Genomic DNA, 22,810 nt, shown 5'->3' with positions numbered 1-22,810 from the left:
CTACTCTTATACGCCGAAACGTCGAGACTTTGATTTTGTCTGGTCAGTATTACTTATACAACAACTGATACGAACTGCATGGCCAGCTGATCACATCAATCATATCAATCTTATTCCTATAGCGACCCCGTCTCACCTATTTTCAGTAGTTCTGTTGCACCATACAACGAAAGAAAATTTATGCATTGTATTAACCTGCTATTGGGCGAAAAAGACACAGTTTCTTGTTATATTTGAATATACCTCGATCGTTTTCATGTACCATGACGTTATACCTGCATGGTGGTGCAAAAATAGCATCAGTAAATTCCAGTTACGACGAAAAATGGATGAATTGTTGACGGGTGCTCCAAGCGGCTCTCGGCACGCAGGCAGGTCAGGTTGGTTAAAGTAACCTCCAAGCCTAAGTCGATGTTACTTGATCTAACAATCTCAAATCTACTGTTACTTTCAGTCTTTTTACTTCGGGGTAAAGAGTGTGAATTTATGTAACTGCGGTAGCAAAAAAAGAAAATATACTCGTCTATATCCTTTTAGAATATGTAGTAGTAATACGCAGGTCTCTTTGCGATGCCTTTTGGTTAGTTCATAAGAAGTTTTTCATATACTGTTGTCAAATCTTACAAAATAATCTAACAAAGACGGGTGTTTACAACGCCCGACACACAACACGTACAGAAGTGACACTCACCCTTGATACAGGTTTTTAGTGGTGACACTGATTAATTGAGTGCTAAAAGATCTCGTGTTTGCGTGTGGTATGTTAAAAGGCGATCTTTCAACGAGATTTAATGATAATCGTGATATTAAATATCCTTGTCACTTGCATTGAGCTGGTGAAGGACACAGACAACAGAATGCGATGTGGACACGCTATATGAAGGCACGATTTGAAAGCGCAAAATTTTTTAATCTTCTCGCTGTATAGGAAGAGTGACATCCAATTTATAGGATCATAACGTCACATATAATTTAGCTTTCAAAGTGCTGGAAATTTCCCGATTGATAGTAAAATTTTCATCACAACAACAAGTTAATATGTGCTTGTAGGTAAAAGATTATGTCAAGTATCTCGGTTGGTATTAATCACGTAAACTAGCTAACTTGTAAACCTTGCATTGAATGTTTAAGTATATAACTTTAGCACAAATTTCCAGGTGACAATTGATTTTCCTGTCTTTGCCTGTGTGAAATGTAGTAATATCTATGGGTTAGGGACTATAGGATTCTATAGCCTCATTCTCTCAGCTTTATTTGCAAAGGAAACAGATGAGAAAATTTCCAACATCAAAGATGGTATTTAAAAAAATCCCAAAATACTGAAGCTGCAAAATGTGGCAGTCTCACAGAACAATATTTATTCTGAAATTCTGTACCAATACATGCTCCTACTTTACCTTGATTAGAAGCAGGCAATATATATTTTGTAAAATCAATTCAGCAAGCAGGATACTTTTTAATTCTCGATATTTTAATGTACGTATTCTTGCTTCATAACCTAATCGTATTAGTTTAGCGCACGCTGAACACATATATAGGTCACGTGTTATAGAGAACATCAATCATGCCCGGTAATTGGATTCTGCGACGCGAGTGACAGAATATCTCAATTCGGTTTTGCAGACTTGTGAGACTGAGAATACATGTAGAAAATAACTGTCACGAGTGATATGCGTGCCGCGCCCTATAAGCTCCATCAAACGTATATGAAATAATGCATAAATCACGCTTCTTCATTTCGAAACACCCGTAAGGCTGTAGGGGTTTGCCAGGATACGTATCTTTCAAACCAATGACGTTTTGAATAAATTTGTGAGTGTGAATTTGTACTTCGCTTTAAAAACGTCTGAGGCACTCTATGCAGTGTTGATTCGTCTTTGTACACGAAAAATCAGTTCGCGACTGATCAAAGATACATGCGCTACGGTATATTGTCTCTCTCTGGTATATTGACTCTTCGCTGTGTGAAGAAATTTGATGCGTGCGGGGAAAGGTGTACTTTAGAACACACCTGTTTTTTTTCGACAATGCATTATCAATTGTATGGCTATCTATAAACTAGTTCATTTTACATTATGCTTGAAACAAACGTCCATATAGCTTTTAAAAATTGCGAAATTGCGGGCCAGGACATCATTCCAATTAGGTCTTGCTGGCAAGCTATACTCTTAACTTGGAATCTTAACTTGTCGATGTAGTGGAAAAAATTTATCGGGGGCATAGACACAGTAGTTTTATTAAATTACACCTGACCTTTAAAAGTAGCGCTGAAAAATTGGATACCTTTTTGTGTCTCTCGGGAAATAACATGTTCATTATAGGGGAAAGGTCATGGAAAATCCTACCTTTTGATAAAAGTTCCCTTCTATTAGCTCGAAACTAAGCTCGTTTGAATTGCGGATTCCTGATAAATAATTTGCATATTGCACATTACGTCAATTAGGTAGAAACAATGGTGAAGGAAAGGCGAATGTTTACGAGAAAAATTGAAAAGCAAAAGCTGAAGAAAATTTGCGTTTCATATTTACCCTTCGTGAGCGAAATTTAGGTAGTGTGAAAATACTTCATTCTGTTTACAATTCTGCATAGTTTTGAAATAATTTGCATATTTGGAATATAGTGAATTTAAGCATAGCGATGTTTGTTTTGATTTACGCTTGACAACTATTAGAAATAAGCTAAATAATAAGCTAGTCAAAATTACGACTGGTGGAATGTTTTCGCTACGTCATTGTTTTCTTTGCCTACCGAAATTTTGGCTTTGAGCCGAATACCCAAAAAGGCGGTTTTTTGTTTCGGGAATGATTCCGATTTTGTTCAGAAAAGGAGATTAAATTTAGTTGTTATTTCACAGCACAGTTTTCGAGATGATTAGCATAGTTTGACACTATTGATTAAGGCACATAGCGGTGTTTATTTTGATTCACAGTACCAATCTTAGGATTCCTGAATAATAATACGTCGGTACATCGGTACAATTGCATCGCCCGTTGCCGATGCACGGAACACAAATCCCTTGCACATGTGGGTGAACGTTTTTGTCTTGATATTGAACTTCGGTTTGGTATGAATAAGCTGATCGAAATAAGGAATTGTAAGCATATAATGTATGTGATGAAATGAATAAAAATAATCTTACTAATTTTGGCTATAAACAAAATAGCGCAACAAAAGACAAAAGAAAAAATATCCAATATCAACAATAACATTATAATATGGAACTAATATTGTTATTCTCAAACGCTTTACCAGATGGATGTGAAGAAACCTTGATTACATGTAAGTGCATAAAAACCAAGGACTATTTTGTCATTAGACTGCTCTCTTTTCAAATTAAATTCAAAACAAGAGAAGAGATTTATTCGTACATCTGAAAGGAAGCGGCACAAAATTAATAAAGCTGAAAAGTTGGATTGCAACTTTTCTAATAACATGAAAAATCTAGCTGCGCAAAGTTGTCAAATTTAGTATAATTTAGCCTATTTAGGATTTTTTCCTTGTGACATTGTGGCATTTACAAGTAACTTCAAGAGACCGGATTGGAAGAGCTGTTTACTTAAGCGCTCTTCGATCATGCACCTTCAGTCTTAAGCATGCTATGTCTTAAAATATAGGTACGCAGCCTATTCGGTTTGCTGAATAAAATTAGTCGAAAGGATGCACATAAATTATTGATTCGATTTCGGCTGCCAAAATATGCATCAGACTCGCTACAGCTAAGATAAGTCGGGCAGGGAGGGGGGTATGGAACCTATTGGAACGCCGAAAACGTTCGCTATGCCTATGCACGGCATCATGTCTTTTCAGGCCAGCAAAAAAGGTCAGTAGCCCCAGATATTAAATATAGTGAACTATGCAATCCTCTTTGAATTCACAGTTTTTTTAAGCTCCTTCAGGCATTAAGGAGCTGAATGGAGCTAATACCGAGTCGCAATATCAAGCAGATTAGATGTTTGTTTTCCAGGGAGCCTGATAGTCCAAGGTATCTCGTTACGGGAAGAAGTGTTTAGCATTTCCTTAGTGCATTCTAAGTAAAGCCTTTCTATTTTAGGCGTTAATATTTTCATGAAGTAAATTTTTATTAGAACATTTTTGGAAAATATCTGGAGGGAACCCCCACTGAACTCCACGCATGCATGCAATGGCTGTAACTACGATGTTAGTTGCGACACATTAGCTCAGAGATTTTGTTGCATATACCAAGCGCTGTTAGGTTAGTCCCGCTTTTTAAGGTTTGAATATTAAAATTATCCATTTATTTTAAAAATTTATTGTTCTCACATCTAACATTAGCACACTGCGACTAAATCATCACGTCCCACAAAATAAAATTATGGCAATACCAATCGATGCAGTATTGCACTGAAGTGGTACAAAATACAAAACAATACATTAGCTAACTAAAGTAGTTCTGTGACGTGTTTTTTGTTGCTAGGGGATTAGGACCCCAAATGTAAATTTTGTTGGGAACATCCTGGAAACAAAGTCATTTGTGGAATGATTGAAAGAATTTATTTCGAGCGCGACTACACTGAGCCATTTTCCGCCGCGGAAAAGACAACGAAAATATCAAATGTGCACACTTTCTTGAGTAAATACTCGGACTTTTCTCAGCACTAGCCGAACAAGCGTTTTTACTTCATGTCTGTAGGGAAAAGAGAGATTATGTGAATTTGTGGTTTACAACATTTTATCTGCGCAGTACACGATATCGCGATAAGCTGATTTCTAATTGCTGTTGCAATTCGCAGTGGATTGTAAAATAAATGACGTCTATATCATAATCCACGAAAGTGATATCGGATTAGTGTGTTTGCCACTGAATAACGATTTTATAAGCGGAACGCTCCTGCCCGCGACATGAGCCACATGATACGAAGCATTTGTTTAGAGATCGCTAAACGAGCAGACTATACTGTAAGCTTTCCAAATGTCGAGAGCAGGACTTTCGATTCAGTTGTTGCTTTGTGCTTTTATACTAACATTACCTTAACCATGCTCGCGAGCGTTTTTAAAGAACATTTTAAAGTGTTCGTCTATGACCTAACCCATACAACCCTAGCTACCTCTATTTGCCCCATATTAAAGCTTCTTTCCTATCATAATTCTTCGATTCCCAATAAATTTAAACGTCTGTTATAGTTGCACTAATTTCACGCTTTGTTCAACTGACATAAACATGCATGCACTGTTTAAACATTTAGGCTTTTAGCCTTTGCTCGCCTGTCTGTGGCAGGCGTGCGCCTCAACCCTGCCCCCCACCCCGAAGTTTCCGTGTGATTCGTCCATGGAAACTTTGTACGACAACAGGATTGCCCAATTAGTCTACATGCACCACACTCTCAAAAGACGTTTCGAATAACACGGGCTGTTTTTCATATCTGTTTTCCGTTCTGTAGGATCAACAGGACTTGAAAAGATAAGAAGAATACAAAATCTCAAGAATTTGAAGAAAAAGGGCCTAATATAAACGCTATTTATAGTTTTTTAGTTTTTTTATTTTCGTTTAGTCTTGAATCTCATTTTTGTTCAGTTTGCTTAACTTTACTCTCACCTCGGGAGAATCTCTTCGGTGTGTATATTCATCATATTTTCGAGTTCATAGATACAGATAATTCAAGCAAATTTTTTTTCTTCGAAAACAATTACCCGATAATCCTTAAACTCTGAGCTAGGGTAATGAATTCTAGCTTTTTTAGGACCGTTTCAGACGACGAACATTAATTTTTATGTGCTAAACTAGTGTTAATTAAGTCAGTTTTTCTAAGCTTTTTGCATTCGATTCGGCAAATGGCAAGTTCCACGCCTGAAAAGGGCCTGGGAAAATTGGAAATTTGGCTTTCGAAGACTCATAAAAGAAAAGATGTTTGCTCGAAGATGCCCCCATAGGTGAAAATCCATCATCCTTGGCGCGTTCAGAGTTCAAGGTTAAGATTTTGATCTATATCAACTGAAATTCAATCATCTGTGGGGGTTGTTGTACTAACAGCTAAAATTAAGCGTAAACACGGAGGGAGTAAGCTATATAAACACGATCAAAACTTATCTAAATAGATATATATACACACCAAAAAGTCTGTCGAGGAGAATTAAGGTTACGTGGGATGGTTTCTGGTTAACGAAAGTTCTTAATTTAGCAACAGCATTTAATTTGCAGCCTTTTAAGTTTTAAGTAGAGCGTTTTGACCAGGCGTAGTAAATTAGATTGACAAAGTCTTTCCGAAGAACTAAAGTATAGAGTATTTAACACGGACTACCCTAAAACGACGAAGGACATGTGTGGTCAGCGTACTGACTTTGAAAAAGTCCACAGCAAGTGACATTTATTTAAGATGTGTCCCAGTGTAGTCTATGACATAGATTATATATAGACATATCGTCGATAAAGTTAAAAATAATATCTATTTGAAAACTTACACTCGTAAATTTTATATATAAAGGGTATAACTAGGGAAGCCCCTATATAACGACAACAACAACAAGAACGATCGACGATACCCGATTTTCAAAATCCATGCTGACTATTGTATATATTCTTCGCCCTTTCTGTTTCCACACTATATCCATAGTAGGGAAATGGCAATTAGTATGGAAATTATAAACTTCCATACCATATTTCCAACTGGCATTTTATCATCCCCAAGTTTTGATTTCCTAAAAATGAGGTGCCATGCAATTACAACACAAATCACTACTGAAAATTTTTGGAACAAGTTGATTTTATAAAAGGGTTCTAATCAAATTATTCATCCCCACGATGCGAATATGTCCCCCCATCCATCAGGTTTACGATTGCACCATGGCGATCAAGGGCTATTAAACGATTCCAAATGAAATGACACCCTGCGGTGCTCCGTGCCCCAGATTAAGAAGACTGGCGAAAAAATTACTTTGTCTCGTTTTGAGTAGACATGGATTGTGTTGCAAATTTTTTTTACAATTTTTTTTGGTCATTTATAAAACACACATCTTTTTCCTAACCACTTCACCATCTTTGATACGACGTCATGATTACGGTGAAGGGGTAGCCTAATAAATGACCATCAATCAGTTAGCTGAAGTACCTCTTCAGTCTTTTCCCAGAAAACTATAGCTTTTTGTGGCAAACAAAATTTGTATATTAAACACGGACACGGAATAAAAATAATATTAAATACACTTACACTAACATGATTCCTAGTTCCTTCCCATTGACCGGAACTTTTCTACGACTACTACAAGAAATGTCAAACCGGTTGTGTCAACCCCAGGGAATCAAGGCATGCAAATTCGTTCGGTCAAAGTTCGTGTATTCGGTATTCCACTCTTGATATTCCACTCATGGTTAACCGAATACATTGTCAAAACCGATTCTATGTGTAAATATACTGGGAACAAGCATGCACAACAGGTGAATTACAGTTCACCGGTGTGCAAATGTTTGGCTAGATTTGTATAATTGTATTTGTACTGTAGAAAAATAGGTACAACAGGTAGACATAGTCAAACGAGTTTGACACATGGTTTGCTGAGAACAATATCATGAACAAATGCCTAGCTGAGACAGATTCAACAATCTTGTACATTATATGTCTATATCATTTGGAGTACCTAATTTAGGTTCTGTGTGAAGTAGACCAACTGCTAGAATAAACCTAACCTTGTTGGCTGTGAGTGAAGTCACCGTCAAGCATTTCACGCACCCGCTGTCTGTTTAAGGTAATCCCAAACAAACTTTAAACCAATCTCTTTTATTATGAAATTTAAGCCCTAATTTACTCAACATAACTTTTCAGCCATGTAGGCCCACACTGGATCATATTTTCACCATTTTGATCCAACAAATATATACACAAATGTCCCATTTCTGATATTGTGCAAATAGATTACTACCTTTGTATCCTATTTTCACCATTTTGATCCAACAAATATATACACAAATGTCCCATTTCTGATATTGTGCAAATAGATTACTACCTTTGTAGATTTTAATATAGGACATTTCAGATTTCTATGATAACTGGAAAGGTGTATAACATGTTTCACTTCATACTTTGTATTATTTTTATAGATATTTAGTTAGCCATTTGGCTCACCAGTTAGTTGACACATTAGTCCTATTTTATCAGTGCTTCAGTCAAACTAATTTTAGCAAATGTCTGTATGACCATTTCGCTTCATTTTCATTTTCAGTCATCTGTCTAACCATATTCAAGCAAAACTATTAATATAATTTGCACTAATGAAGAAATACTGAATCAAAACTTTTCATTTAAGCTTTTCATTTATTCAAAACTTTTAATTGATATTATAGGTTGAATGTTTGATTTTTGAAAACATTTGGGTATGAGTGATTTACAATAGCCAAGCTTTACAAAATCAACATTTATGGATGGTTTTGTTCTCCTACTACCTTCCAGAGCTCTTGTGGTGCCACTACATTTGACTACATTTGTAAAAAAGGTTCCATCCTATCCTCCTCAGGTAGCATTTCATTCATTTGTTCCATAAGGGGGATAATTTGCTGCAATGTTTGCTCAACTCTATCAATATTTCGTTTCACATCCTCCACAGTTGAAATAAATTGCATTTGGCTTTGTAGTTTTTTGTGCCTTTCTGTGATATCTCGAAGAACTGATGCAGAGTGATTATCCAACTCTTTTAGACGACGAGTGATTGCATCCTGATCAAAGGCTACTGCCTCAGCACACAGTTTTAGGTGCAACTCATACCTGGCACACATTGTCTGTGCTGGGCGAGGGTCAAGCCTGTTTGTCAACTCAAAGTCATTTCCCGCACCCCCATTTAACGAACCTTTCGTTAATGGGTGAAATGTTGTAATATTATTTAGTTTTACAATGTCAGGGTCTGCAACAATTTTTTGGTCTTTGCTTGTGCTCTTTCCACTTTTTACAACAACAATGTTACCTACAGGGGATGCTTCTGAAAATTTGGTTCGATTCTGACCACTGCTATGTTCCTGTCCCATGGTTCGATGCAATTTCGTTTATTTGAACGTTAAAACACTTTTGCTTTTACAATCTCTAAATAAACGACATGTTTGAAATGTTTGATATTTGAACTGCAGCTACTCGGGGAGTGACCAGGGGGGCGAATACGAGACAAAAGGCTCCATTGCCAACTACGGGAACTACGGTCGGGTCGTCGGGAGTACGCAATCGGAGTTGAGTTAACTCAGGCTCAGACTGAATACAGTGGCTTTTCTGAAAACAAAAAGCATACCAAAATACCAAGCATGACAGAAGGCTGGAAAAAAGCCTAGAATTATAAGACTGAATTTATATAAATCTAAATAAAGAAGCAAAAATGTGCACTCCCCCCGGGAATGGATATTTTAAATGCAAGGAATATGGCGGATAAATTTGGCCTTCTAGCAATTTTACAAACTTTCAAAGATAACCGTGTCAAAAAGTCCTATTACTTGTCGGTATTTTAAAAGTTATGTAAGGCTAAATCACGCTTGGAATTCTTGCCACTGTAATGATATTGTACTTTATTTGAAAGGATCGCTATCGTCGTTTGAAGTTTGGAAAGTCGAGAGATGCTAAAGGGTGATAAAGATAGATTGTAGCAAACTCCATATACTTTTTATATTCGATTATCGAGGACGGTTTGGAAAGTCGGAATATATAGCAATGTTTCGCGGGGTGAACTTCAAGCAAAGAGTGTTCTATCTTATTGTCATTCTTTTAATTTTAGCTGCATTTTTCATAATATTATGGTCCGACAATGATGAAAGTAATTTACCCCCAGAAACTGATAGCCAAGAGACAACCGATTCTCAAATTATTGCTTCCAATGTTCCGTTGCCCTTGCCATCGAACGAAAATTGCCGCATGCACACAAATGATTGTTTCAATATCTATCGTTGTGGCTATAATGAGGATGATAAAATTAGTGTTTATATTTATCCATTTATAAACTACTTTGACGAGAAAGGCGCACAGATTTCGCCATCGTTTTCCAAAGAATTTTATGACCTTGTAACAGCTATTAAGGAAAGCAAATATTATACTTCAAATATGGAGAAGGCATGTATTATTGTGCCACCGTTGGACATGCTCAATCAAAGAAGAATTAAACCTAGAAACGCTGGACAGATATTAAGTAGTTTGCCAAGGTGGGTATTTAGTGGAGTCAAGGTCACCTCTTTTACCTGCCCTTATTCTATTTTGGCCATAACAATGCATGACCGTAATTGATCACTTTGTGTTGTGATGGCTCTATATTTTGAGTGATTTAGTTTGGCAAAGAAGCAAGCTATCAGTTTTCCTTACAAACTAATTGCCCCTGAACATATACTTACATATGTCACAACTCAAAGAGACTTTGGTGATCAACTACTGTGTGCTTCAAGGTAAAGGTCAATTGCTGTTTTCTTGGCCTTGTACCACAATTTATCTCAGCGAAATAAACAAACTAAGCTTTGTAATGCTGAATAAATTGCTTGTCATGGGAAAAGTGATTGAGAAAAAACAGCTGTAACCTGTTTGAAATTCTTTGGATCACCAGACATCATTTTCCTGTTAGCTATTGTATGACATCAGGAAACATACAGTCATGACTCATGTAGTATTTTACTTACAGGTTACCCCAACAGATTGTAATCATTGCATGGTAGTAAAAAGGTTTTATGTGTAGTTTTACATACCAAAAGGAATTGCTTCAAAACTGTGCTTTGAAGGGCAGGATGGAGCAAAGCAACTCTTTTTCAATTTTATCTAAGCTTATTTCAACTTTATCAAAGTTTCAATTTTATCTCATTCATATCTTTATTCATATCTTTATTAGCTGGAGACAGCTTGACCATGGAAAAAACCATCTTATCTTCAACATGTTTCCAGGCCAGCATCCAGACTTTAATACAAGCTTAGATGTTGAAACAGATAAAGCCCTTCTTGGCTGTGGTGGATTTTCATCCTGGTCTTATCGACCAACATTTGATATCAGTATACCAGTCTTTAATTCATTAACAAGACTCGCTGTCAGCGATGAATCTATTCAGTAAGTTTCCAAGCAAACACCGTTTCTGACAAAAAAGAATTGAATTTGGGAGATGTAGCACTGCATCATGTGCAGCACTGCAATGTTTTCACCAAATAATATGAACTGGTGTGTTTCTGATCACAAAATCATCAAAATATACTAGCTGCTATATATATGGCTGACAGTTTTGTGGACCATCTGAAAAAGATGAGTATGTAGTGATTACTGTCCAAAAGTTGACAGTTTCTCTGAGGCTGTTGAAAGTTTAAATTTGGCCTTCTGAGGCCTGTCATTCAAAGCTAGGTTAGCTCTAACCCTGGCCAGAATATGACTACTATTGCTTATTGGTTTCAAAATATTCATAGGAAAATATTAAACTTTTATCAAAAACGGATTTAAAAATTGTCAACTGATTTGAACACAAAAATAAGGACAAATTTACATCCGGCCTATTTCGGTATCGACGAAAATGATACGTTCACGACAAATGGAAACCCGTGTGAACTTGGGTTTTTGTATTGTACAAATGTTGAAAAAGTTTTTCTCTTCCTAGAAACCCCAGCAAAGGCGGCAAAAAATGGTTTCTTCTGTCGACTCAAGTAAACTATAATGCACAGTTTAGATCGACGCTTGAAAAAATAGCTTCGTTGAAAACGGGGGTTCTGGTTTTAAATCGTTGTTTGAATGATGACAAAATGTATTCGCGGTGTTACGGGAATGTTCAGTATAAGTATCCACACGTGCTACAGGTAAGGATTCGTAACTGGAGTGGAGATACGATAGGCCGTTCCCCCTTTAAAATATAAAAAAGTTCGTCACCATCAGTACAGCTGGAAAGAGAAATATTGTGATATTGGAAAGTTTGGTTCCGAAATATGGAAGAATGTGACAAATATGGCGAAGTTTGCAAATTTTGTAAGCGCGAAAAACGCAACGATGTCATCGACCTATATGATTGCCAACTTTACACGGCGATATTCGTCACATTCTTCAATATTTCGCAGCCAATCTTTCCAATCTTAAAGTCGACACAGACCGGACGCATAGCGGCAACGCTATGCGAATTTTCAGTTTTCAGAAGCATATAAATTGAATTCTGGGATCAAAATTTGGAATCTATTGACGCTAGAGCAAGCAAAATGTGTTATTTTTATGTAATTTACGAGCAAATTTTGATAAGTTCAAATTTATTCGCTTTGAAAAATATAAAACGTTGAAAATTCGCGCCGCGTTGCCAATTCGCGTCCTGTCTGCGTGGGCTGGTTTCCACTGTCGCGTTTTTTGTACTACGTACACGCACGTAAAAGTTTCGAGCGACAGTAGAAAGCAACCATTACTAATGTCCGAACTAGAACGCTTTTTTTCAATTTTTCATTCCTCCATGCTCGAGCTCTTTCAGTTCTTTGCAAGACGTGTTTCCTCTGCGCGGCTCCTGCAATTATCAGTCATTTGTATTCAAATCGACTTCATGCATGCCATTAATTATTCTACTCTTTTATGGATTATACTAGATTTAACTGGTTTAAACAGATGCATACAATCAGTACTATTAAATTTCAAATTTATTTCTACAGTCTTCTACATTCTGTATGGTAATTCGTGGCGTCCGGTTGGGCCAAACAACGTTGTTAGATATTTTAATGATGGTGAGTTAAATGTAGGCCTTCGATTAGTATGATCTTACTTAATCAGACGACTGTATAGAAACAACTCATTTGATAAAAACAATTGAATAGGCATAGATCTTAATTTTAAAACAAATCTATTGATCTCTTTCCAAACTTGCGGCAGATTTGCGTCTTATTGTATATTAATTGGATTCGGGGTGAATTAAGCGGTATAGTCGCTCGCAATCCTTGATAGAAACGGGAGAATCTCATTTTGCTGACGTTTTTCGTGTAATATACTAAGCACTAATGCCATGTTTGACCATAACACGATCGTTTAATATGTTTCTTCAAATTCCAGGGCTGTATTCCAGTGATCATTGCTGACAACTACGTTTTGCCTTTCTCCGAAGTTATTGACTGGGCAAGGTGAGAAAATCAACAGTAGAGAGATTTATTTTGACGTTTGACGTTGAAATTTTGCCGTTTGACGTTTGCGGTTCACGTTTTCAACCGCTGGAGGTGTATTTTCACGTAGCTCATTTAAGGCCCTGTTTCACGGTGCAATTTTTCTTGCAATTTGCAATGCGTTTTTACTTATAAGAGATGTAAATTAGTGAAGAGTCTTGCAGAATGAAAGTGCATGAAGTGTAACGAACACAAAAGTTTCGTTGTACCATAGAATTACATTGCAAGTTGCAAAAAAAATGCACCGTTTAGCAGGGCCTTTACCTCAGCGGATTGTCATTGCAATAGTGTCTCGTTTCACTTATAAACACTCTAGTAGACAAATTGGATTTCCAAGTCTTCTTTGTGGTAATTTTCTAGCCTGTTTTCAATCAGTTTACCAACTCTCTTTAAGAAAGCGCCTACCACTACTGAATAATACGATTGCAAATATGGCGGTTTACCATGGAGGTTCTTTTCAACTTTTCCAGGTGTAAACGACATTTGATTTTAAAAAAAATTGAAGCATTAGAAATAGCTAGCAGCAATTTAACAGCGAAACTGTTTATTGTATGCCAATTTTGAATCGTTCTAACATAAGGTATAGGTAAATGACTGCTAACTAAATGTAAAATTTGCAACAACGGCAACGTCAAACCGCTTGAAAAGGTCGTGCTTGGTTAGGCTATATAGCTACTATTCGTGACTCGTGTAAACTGTAAACTGTGAAACATATATTCAATATATTTATTACTGTAGATGTAACATATTCTACAGTACAGTGCTGAATTATTGTGGGGTTTCTGTATATTCCAGGGCAGCAGTGATTGTACGCGAAGATCAGATCGCGGACGTGTATATGATTTTGATGACCTATACTTCAGATGAAATTACCGATATGAAAAAACAGGTCTGTTAATTGGAAATTGACACAACAAAAATTTTTAGTTTTATAAAGTTGATATAAATGTGATCCCCAAAGTGTTTTCTAGATGATAATTGGACAATCCCCCTATTAAACTATAAATGCTAAACTAATAAAATTTATCCGTTGTGAGATGTACAGCTGGAAAGAGCATCCAAAATTGCTAAAATCGGATTATTTGGCTGCAAAATGGTGAAAAATACGAAAAATATCGCCGTACGATGTTAGTAAATCTATCTTACGGACTAACTGACCTGTTTTTCAGTAGCTGCACTGATGAATGTTCCTAGTTTTAAATTTAATTAATATAGGAATGGAATTATACACACTTCAAATTCAAGCCAGGAACGGTTGATGGGAAATTTAGTCAACTATAGGTCCTCCGGCAGGAATCGAACCTACGCTTTTGCGATGCCGGTGCAATGCTCTTGCTAGTGCACCAGCATCGCAAAAGCGTAGGTTCGATTCCTGCCGGAGGACCTATAGTTGACTAATTTTTCCATCAACTGGTCCTGGCTTGAATTTGAAGTGTGTATAATTCCACTCGAAATTAAGACCCTTAAACCTCTAGAATTTACCTGCATCGAGTAAAGTGCCAAAAATCATAATTGCATGATTTACCCTAATATAGGAATGGTCCATTGTCCGCTTCATTAAAGTTCTTCAAAAGGTTGATTCGTTAGGTTACGTCATTAGGCTGGCAACTCTTTCACCGTAATATACGTAGCTATATACAAAATTACATTGTTTTTCTTGAAACTAAAAAAATCGTAGAATAATAGGAAAGACAAAAGGTATATTTTTGAGGTTCGACCTCCAGCCTATATATGCTATTAGAACAAGACGCCTACTAGGCGTCATGGTCGCGTCGTTCACAGCGGCGTAGCCAGCCCAGCTATGCAAATTTTGTGTCGTAATGTTCTTAATAATAAAAATGAACAATATACCGAACTATAGGTCGCATGTTGAAAGCAGGAGAAACACAGAACAGCCCATTTCAAAACCGCTCTACATCTTGTACTTAGGGTAGCCAGTGTAGGCTTACTGTGCTCGGCGTGTGTAGTTGTATATATGTGTAATGAACGTAAAGATGAGGAAAGCGTTTGCTAGCATTTTGATCGCTTTCTTAATTCATAATAACTAGCAACTTACCTGTGCGCAGGTTCCCGATTAGGGTGATATGGCCTGCAGCTAGCGACGCTGGGGTTCGACCCGAGAGGAAAATAATAATAAAAAAACCAAGCCGAAACTATAAGTCGCTACGCGACACGACCAAATACGAAAATTTACTTGCCGTTTTTAACTTTTTAGGTGAAACATCTTTGGGTTAACTACTTTAGTTCGATGAAAACGATCGCGCTTACCACGATCAAGATTATTAACGACAGAGTGTTTCCAAATGCTGCTTGGTCCTACGAGGTAAGTTTAAATTAGCAATGTGTTAGCTTTGTCGTGAAAAGCTTTGGATAACATTTGAGAAGTCCGCCTGCTCTTTAGCGCCCTAATGTTCTTCAGTGCTCTGATGTGTTGCTGAGGTGTTTAGTACGAAGAAAATAAATGCACTTTTGGCAAAACGTCATGAGAAAGCGTAGAACCATCCACATGCAGAGATATATAATTCGTTTTGGTCTGACACTGCATCCATACATATAGAAAAACGAAAAATCCCCGGTGTTAAGTAGGACTTGAAATCGGATCGACAAATGTTCATATTGCGACTCTACCAGTTTGTAACACGCACGAAATATTTTCTCTTTGAACCCAGTCCATAAGCGCACCCTTTCCTAACTGCAAATCACGTAATTCATAACATAACGATGTAACCAGGAAACGTCCGAGTTCTATATACGCATTTTTGTCGTGTATTTAGGATTGGAACACTCCAAACATCCCTTCAACTGGCAAAGCTGAGGTACGGTACGGCCAAATCAATTTGCCGTTGGAAATTAGACAAACAAAAAACTATTGAAAACATTTGCTTTTAAAAATGCTTGTAATCTTTGATAGAATTCAGTGTTAGTGTCTTAATCTTTACTGTTTTCTGAGATTGCACAGCGCTTTCAATATTTTCATAATGCGCTATGTATTTCAATTAAATTATATACTATTTCCCGTGTAACATCACCTTTTTACTCCGAATTATAAGCGCTCAAGGAACGTTGGGTTGTTACGTACTATATAGGTCACTTATAATTAGGTACAGCAACTGCATGTAGCTACATTTCGTTCCAAATGCCTCTTAATATGTACAATACACACTATCCTTTTTATTGTTTCAGAACATACTTCACCCCCCATTTACAATCCCACTTATTTCCCCGAAGCAAAAAGGTTTTACAGCTGTGGTCTTAACGTACGATCGCGTATCTATGTTGTTCCGGGTGTTGAAACAGCTTGTGCAGGCACCAAGCCTTGCAAAGGTTCGTACACTCCATATATATGGCCTCACTTGGCCTTTAATTCATCACGATACAGCGATGAAGTAAATTAATATGAGACATCTGAATATATCGTTAGTATACGTACCTATACGTATACATACATCTCTCAGCACAAAAGACCGGTGAAGCCTATACCGTGCACGTGAGTAGTGCATGACTACTCGTGAAAGCTTAGCTAACAGGCCACGTCTGCGGTAGGTGTTTGCTGGGCAGGGAAAGATTATAGATCATTTTTTAAGTTTATTTCGAAGATATAGTGCAGCTCGTCTGCCGATTTTGTATATATATATATCAACACGCGGGTTTAAATCTATATAGTGTTCAGAGGTTTTCTCCTGTGTCCAGATTTATAATGCGGTCATTACTGCATATATTATGCAGGAAGCTAATGGTTCAAATGAAACTGAAAATATAAGTACTTGTACTTCTGCATGGGCTACCTAGCCTCAAACTTTCTATCAATGCAATTACTTGTTTACTCGACAGTGATCCTGCTCCAACAATTTCCATTAATCTGTGTGAGGTTGAGAGGTTCCAACCAGTTAATTTCATGTAATCTAATTAGCATCGCAACAACGTGTTGAAAATTGTCTCGTGTAACATCACGAGTGCTAAAATGAAACTGGACATATAAGTACTTCCAGGCTCAAACTGTCTATCAATAGCTTTTGCCTTTTTCTACAGATAGTGGTTGTGTGGAACAATGTCAACAAGGCACCACCTCTAGGTATGTAGTAGCTAATTTTTTAAACACGATTTGATAGCATATTTGACTTTTCGCGTTAGCGTTGTCTATTTGGTTTACTATATGGTTTTAAATTTCCTCTTTCCATATTTCCCCCGCTTGGATTATTACCTACACGTTTACTTTTAGCGTCAGAGAGGGTAACAGTCCTCGACATCGCGCATCTTCAACCAAGTGAACCTGTTTTTTTTTGGAAGGGGGAGGGGGGTTACCCACAGAAAATTTCGCTTTATTTGCGTTTAAACTAAGACTATAGCTTTAAACTAAAACGGAGGACACATGCCAATTGTGGAGAATATGCAGTAGCAAACATATTATAGCAGCCCAGGCTGATGACCACCAGTGCATTCGACGTAACCGAGCCAATGAGAAGAATTTGCCAACTATACTTACTTAATTGTATCAATTTAATGAAGTATAAGACGTTGAAACATTTCTATAGGGCCGTATGCATTTCTTTTCAATGACTCATTGTATTTATTACCGTGCCGTCGTCGTGTTCCCGTCTTACATGCTTAAAGGCCCCGTTTACACTTGCAATTTCTGCTACGAATTGATGTGCGATTTTCCCCTTTTGATAGATGTGAACGGGTGATTTGGTTATACTGATGTTTAAATAAGAGCTTTTATAGGTCAGAGCATTCGTAACTGGCCACTCGTTCACATCTATCAAAACAAGAAAATCGCATCAAAATCGCAAGTGAAACGAACCTTTAGGTCCCTGTTGTTTTTCGAAAAGCAGCGTCATACAACGCGATGGTTTGAATGCATGGTTATGGCCTATAATTTGATGGCATCGGTTTCGCGAGGATTTGCGCAACTGTATGAAAATTATTGTTTATATGTTTCACGTAGAGTCAGAATGGCCCAAACTTTCAAAGCCAATCGAAGTTATTGAAACCAAAGCAAACAAGCTTAGCAACAGGTGTGTGTAATAGTGGTTATTTTCCTGATTTTCTCTGCATGTAATCTAGGGAAACATTCGGCGGAAAGATCGAAGTCGGTTTCAGTCACTCCTCATTCAGTCACTCCTCATTAACTTTTTTAGTCGGCTGACTTAAACACAGAGTATATATGTTATAAAAAAATAAATGCCAATAGCGACGGTGATGGATCCCCTATACTATACGATTTTTCAAATTTAATTTAAAAAATCTAAAATTACCTTTTTTTAAGGTTCTTTCCGTATAATGAAATTGAAACGGAGGCAATTTTTTCGCTGGATGATGATATTGTTATGTTGACAGGTGATGAAATACAGTTTGCTTTTGAGGTGGGTCTTAACAATGTTGAAGTTAATTTTCACTTCGAACTCATCTAACTCGTGGTGGCTTGGTTCTGTTTTAATAATAATAGGGCTTCACTATAGGTCAAACCCGTAACGATTGCAGCAACTTTTACTGAAATTCTCATCTCAAGTATTTTAAAGTTTGTAATTAAATAAGGGCAAATACACTCAACCCTAACTATGATGTTGTTTCTCATTGGAAAATTTAATAAAAATATAAATGAAAGTGATGTTGCAGCCGCTGTTCGATTCAGAATGTCAAGTCATAACTCAGAACTCAATATATTCCGTCTGTATGTATACTCTAACAGCTCACTACACTCAAACTCATCGGGTGGAAAATCTGATCAAATCATGTCGTATCAAATCATGTCGTTGAATACAGGCGTAAGCCAGTATGACTTTGCCAAATACTTCATTAGCGGATTCCCCCCCTCCCCCACTCCGAAAAGAAAGCATAATTATCTAGTGTCAAATATTCGCGTAATTAAAGTATTTTGAGGAGGTGGCTGACCATCTAGAGTTTCGATATTAATTTTGCGTCTGAGCCCATCTAGCTGCTGTTGCCTATTCAGTTATTATCGTCGTTTTGGCAATGGTATGGTTATTTACCTGCCTATTGCCCCTGTTTCTGTCCTGCCTAGATGATACAGTTTGTTTTCTCGCCAGGTTTGGTTAGAATATCCAGACAGGCTGGTTGGGTTTCCTGGTCGTCTTCACACATCAGGCAATTCTTCCAGTCGACTTAAGTATGAATCAGAATGGTTAAATGATGTCTCGATGGTTTTGACTGGCGCCTCCTTCCACCACAAGGTAATGAGGCTGCAGCCCTTATTTTATTGCGGGAATATTTACCAGCACCAGTCCATTTTTATTGTTTTTGTTATAACGGTCGTACTTTAGAACAGTAGAAAGGGACTGGTACTGGAACTCATTCCCCTTACTACTTAAATAACTATCAGTTATTGTTTTAGTCCATTCCAGTCCTAATAGATAGAATTCACTGAATATAAAGATAACTTGGCCGCCATCATTTAGCCAAAAGGAATAAAACATAGGAAGTTTCAACCTTATATACCTAGTCGTTTGTAAAGGAACACTTTCTAGGGTTGGAAATGAATTTAAGGATTATTTTGTTTCTAAAATATAAGATAAATTCTTTTCAAATTTACTGAAAATTTACTGTCGGCTTCTCATGTGCAACTGAGGTCCTTAGTTGCATTTTTCGCTACGTTCTCGGCAGCAAAAATCTCCTAACCAACCAATTAGTCATTAAATTGGAAATTCAGGTACCAATGTAAATTTCCTCTAGTAACAGGAATGTAAATAATGTGCATGGGAAAAGGGGTTCGGTCCTTTCAGAAAATCCCATACGATCTCAATCACCATAGAAATAGCACAGCATCAAAAGAAATAAAGTATATATTGAAAACAAAGTCGTCTCCAACAATGCTCATAACATTGCGAGTGTCCTCCGATATAAAAATTGCTTACGTTTTGGCTGTTTTGCATGTTCGAACATAAACACTAACGCCTGTATTCAAAAAGCTCACTCACACTCACACTCTTTGAGTAAATTCTTTGTTAATCAATGAAAAGATTTAAGGTAAAACATTGAAAATCAAACTATTGTTTGACTGAAAATATCGCCATGGATAAGTTATGAGAAGATTGAGATCTTCTCATGCATAACTTAATGAGTTTGAGTGTGAGTGAGCTTTTAGGATACAAGCGTGAGGCTATGTGCACACGCGGTATATATAAGGTTTTTCGGCGTTTTCACATTCGTTTTCAAACACCGTCAATTCAGCGTTTTCACATTCGTTTTCAAACACCGTCAACGGTTTCACACACTGTCAATTTACAATATAAGTTGAAGCTAATTTAACATATTAAGCATAGTTTCCTTGGATCGTGTCGAAAATAAAATCTAAACAATAAAATTAATTGTATTAATATTGTGCAAGATTGATTTCTTTTCAGATCCATTGTCTTTACAGGTCTGTTAACATGAATATATGAATATGTGACCCCCTCCCCTCCCCAATTATCGTCACCCGTACCACTGCGGTCTTGACTTTCTATCTAACCATTTCTAAATTTACAATCTTTATAGTATTTCAGTCAAGTCTTCACCTATATGATGCCTGCAACTATTCGAAGGTGGGTTGACAAGCACATGAACTGTGAGGATATCGCGATGAATTTTCTAGTGGCAAACTATACTGGGAAGGCACCGATCAAGGTTAGTATATATATAATATACACTCGCTCGAACGCCCCAATATCCTAAATCGACATTTTGCTGTGTTTACGCTTTGCTTTCTCCCGCCTGCGTTCTTTATTTTGTCTAAGCTTCACTTTTAAATTGCAATTTGAAGAAGTCATTTTGAATTTGTTAACATCAATTTTTCCGCCATTTTTCCCGATAAATGACGAACTGTGCATATATATGAAAGCCACCACTGCATGTTAACTCGAACGTATTCCCCATAACAGACGTAAAACACTGCCTTTAATTTCAAGCTTGGAAATCGATACTGTCAGACGGAAATATCTTCTATAAATGCCATTTTTGGCAATTTTTTACTCCTTTACACTCCTAGGGCCGGTTGTTTAAAAGCTGGCTAATTTAACCCAGGTTTAACGCAAATTTTTACAACAATTTCTTTTATCGCTTGTTTATAAAAGTTGAATATTTTTTCCATGAGTATTATCTGGTTCAATAGAAATTATATTTTGTAAAGGTTTAAAACAAGCGGCAGTGCCAGAAGCACGTAAACTAAAACAGCGGATTAAAATTTAACCCAGGGACAGCGCTATAACCTAGCTTTGAACAACCGGTCCCTACTAGCGTGTTTTTCGCAGTGAACCTTTAGTAGACTGGAACGATAACGGTCAGTGATAAAATCTCTCAGCCTCAGGGCCTCTGATTGGACGAAGCCGATACATAGTAAAACCCTTGGAATTATTAATGTTTATCAAAGGAACAGCTTCGCCATGCAGTATCCTAAACGTCGTTTACATCAAAGTTCATGCAAGGACATGTTTTTATGACCAAGAATCTTATTAGGTAAAAAAACACTTATCGCGTATTTGTGTGTAGGTAACGCCCCGAAAGAGGTTCAAATGTCCCGAGTGTGCACATGGCGATGCACTTGGCCCAAACCATGTCCATTTCGTGGAAAGGTCTCTTTGCATTCAAGAGTTTGTCAAGTTCTTTGGAAAACTACCTCTAAAGACTGCCGAGTTCCGTGCCGATCCCGTGTTACACCAACACGATGTCCCATCAAGAATTAAGAGATTCAAAAACATAGGTACAATTTAGCGAATTCATTTCAATTCGGCATTTACAGTAGAATATTTAATACATATAATTTTATGGCGTAGTTTGCGGAAGAATCTTGTTTGTGATTGGCCAATGTGCCAAGCCAATCAGGAACATGCTTTTACGCACAAGCTAGGCGACGGCGCAAACTTTTTATAAAGGTCTCTAAAAGAAGAAACGCTCTTTTGTATATGTGATGTGCTGTCCCCTTGTCATGCATGCCCATATGTAATATGTTTATTGCATGCAACGTCTCAGTTTGATCAATTGATATGTTTCTTAATTGTATTGTTTTCGTGTTTTTGTAGCAAATCTATATAAAATATCTTTTACAGTACTACATATACTACATATATAAATTATCTTTCCTATTTGTGTCAAGTCAAAGTTGAACTTCTCAGAAGGTAAATCTTGAATATAATTTTGCGCATTTCGCTCGATGGAGATAAACATCAGAGGGTTTTCGTGGTTTTTGGAAAATCGAGCGGAATTCCAAAAAAAAAATTCCACTCTCTGATTGTTATCACCATTGAGCGAAATTCCTGAAATTATATCAATAATTTATACCTTTATCTACATAATGGCATTACATCACCATTTATATACATGAATCCTTCGTTCGCTCTGGTACATCGTTCTGTGTAGCAATACACCGATATCGCTCGATTCCTGCAGGTTCGCCGATAGTGTTGAATAATAAATTCGAACATTCCCCAATCAGGTCTTCGACGTGTATAAATTGGGTTCGATTTCCACCAACCAAGTCGTTCTAATCATTAGATTTAGCTTTTAACGTAATAGTTTCAAAATGACTCCGAAAGATATTTAAACCATGCATGCAGAGCGGTAAAAGCACCTTGTTTTTTACGCATAACATGCGAGTTATGCAAATTTATTTTACATGCATGGTAATTGCGAACAAATCAATAAAACCGGTTTTTTGTCTCAAATTGTCTAAAATCGAAAGCGTGTGTCAAAATCAAATGTTGATAATTAAGTTGCATCATATGTAGACCTGCACTGCAGCCGCGTAGCGAACCTGA

The 22,810-nt window shown here is 37.1% G+C and overlaps 1 protein-coding gene across 2 annotated transcripts; it reads left to right on the top strand.

The window, feature by feature from the left end:
* Nucleotides 1-9,324: 9,324 nt before the first annotated feature.
* On the top strand, nucleotides 9,325-22,440 carry LOC114537265 (exostosin-2-like). Of its 2 annotated transcripts, XM_028558406.1 has the most exons (16): nucleotides 9,325-10,120; nucleotides 10,244-10,357; nucleotides 10,792-11,004; nucleotides 11,540-11,735; nucleotides 12,561-12,632; nucleotides 12,955-13,022; nucleotides 13,857-13,950; nucleotides 15,277-15,384; nucleotides 15,836-15,877; nucleotides 16,245-16,385; nucleotides 17,091-17,133; nucleotides 18,007-18,076; nucleotides 18,328-18,424; nucleotides 19,109-19,252; nucleotides 20,556-20,684; nucleotides 21,546-22,440. In XM_028558406.1, the coding sequence occupies exons 1-16, from the start codon at nucleotides 9,636-9,638 to the stop codon at nucleotides 21,765-21,767; spliced, it is 2,238 nt and encodes a 745-aa protein (XP_028414207.1). In that variant the 5' UTR covers nucleotides 9,325-9,635; the 3' UTR covers nucleotides 21,768-22,440. The 2 variants fall into 2 exon arrangements, with proteins under 2 accessions (XP_028414207.1, XP_028414208.1); XM_028558407.1 differs by lacking the exon at nucleotides 10,244-10,357 and having other exon boundaries at nucleotides 9,326-10,120; nucleotides 21,546-22,438.
* Nucleotides 22,441-22,810: the final 370 nt, after the last annotated feature.

Source organism: Dendronephthya gigantea, unplaced genomic scaffold, assembly GCF_004324835.1.
Source record: "Dendronephthya gigantea isolate DGI-Jeju-01 unplaced genomic scaffold, DenGig_1.0 000155F, whole genome shotgun sequence".
NCBI classification, from domain to species: domain Eukaryota; kingdom Metazoa; phylum Cnidaria; class Anthozoa; order Malacalcyonacea; family Nephtheidae; genus Dendronephthya; species Dendronephthya gigantea.
Note: the sequence above shows the minus strand (reverse complement) of the source record. Positions and strands in the feature narration are given on the sequence as shown.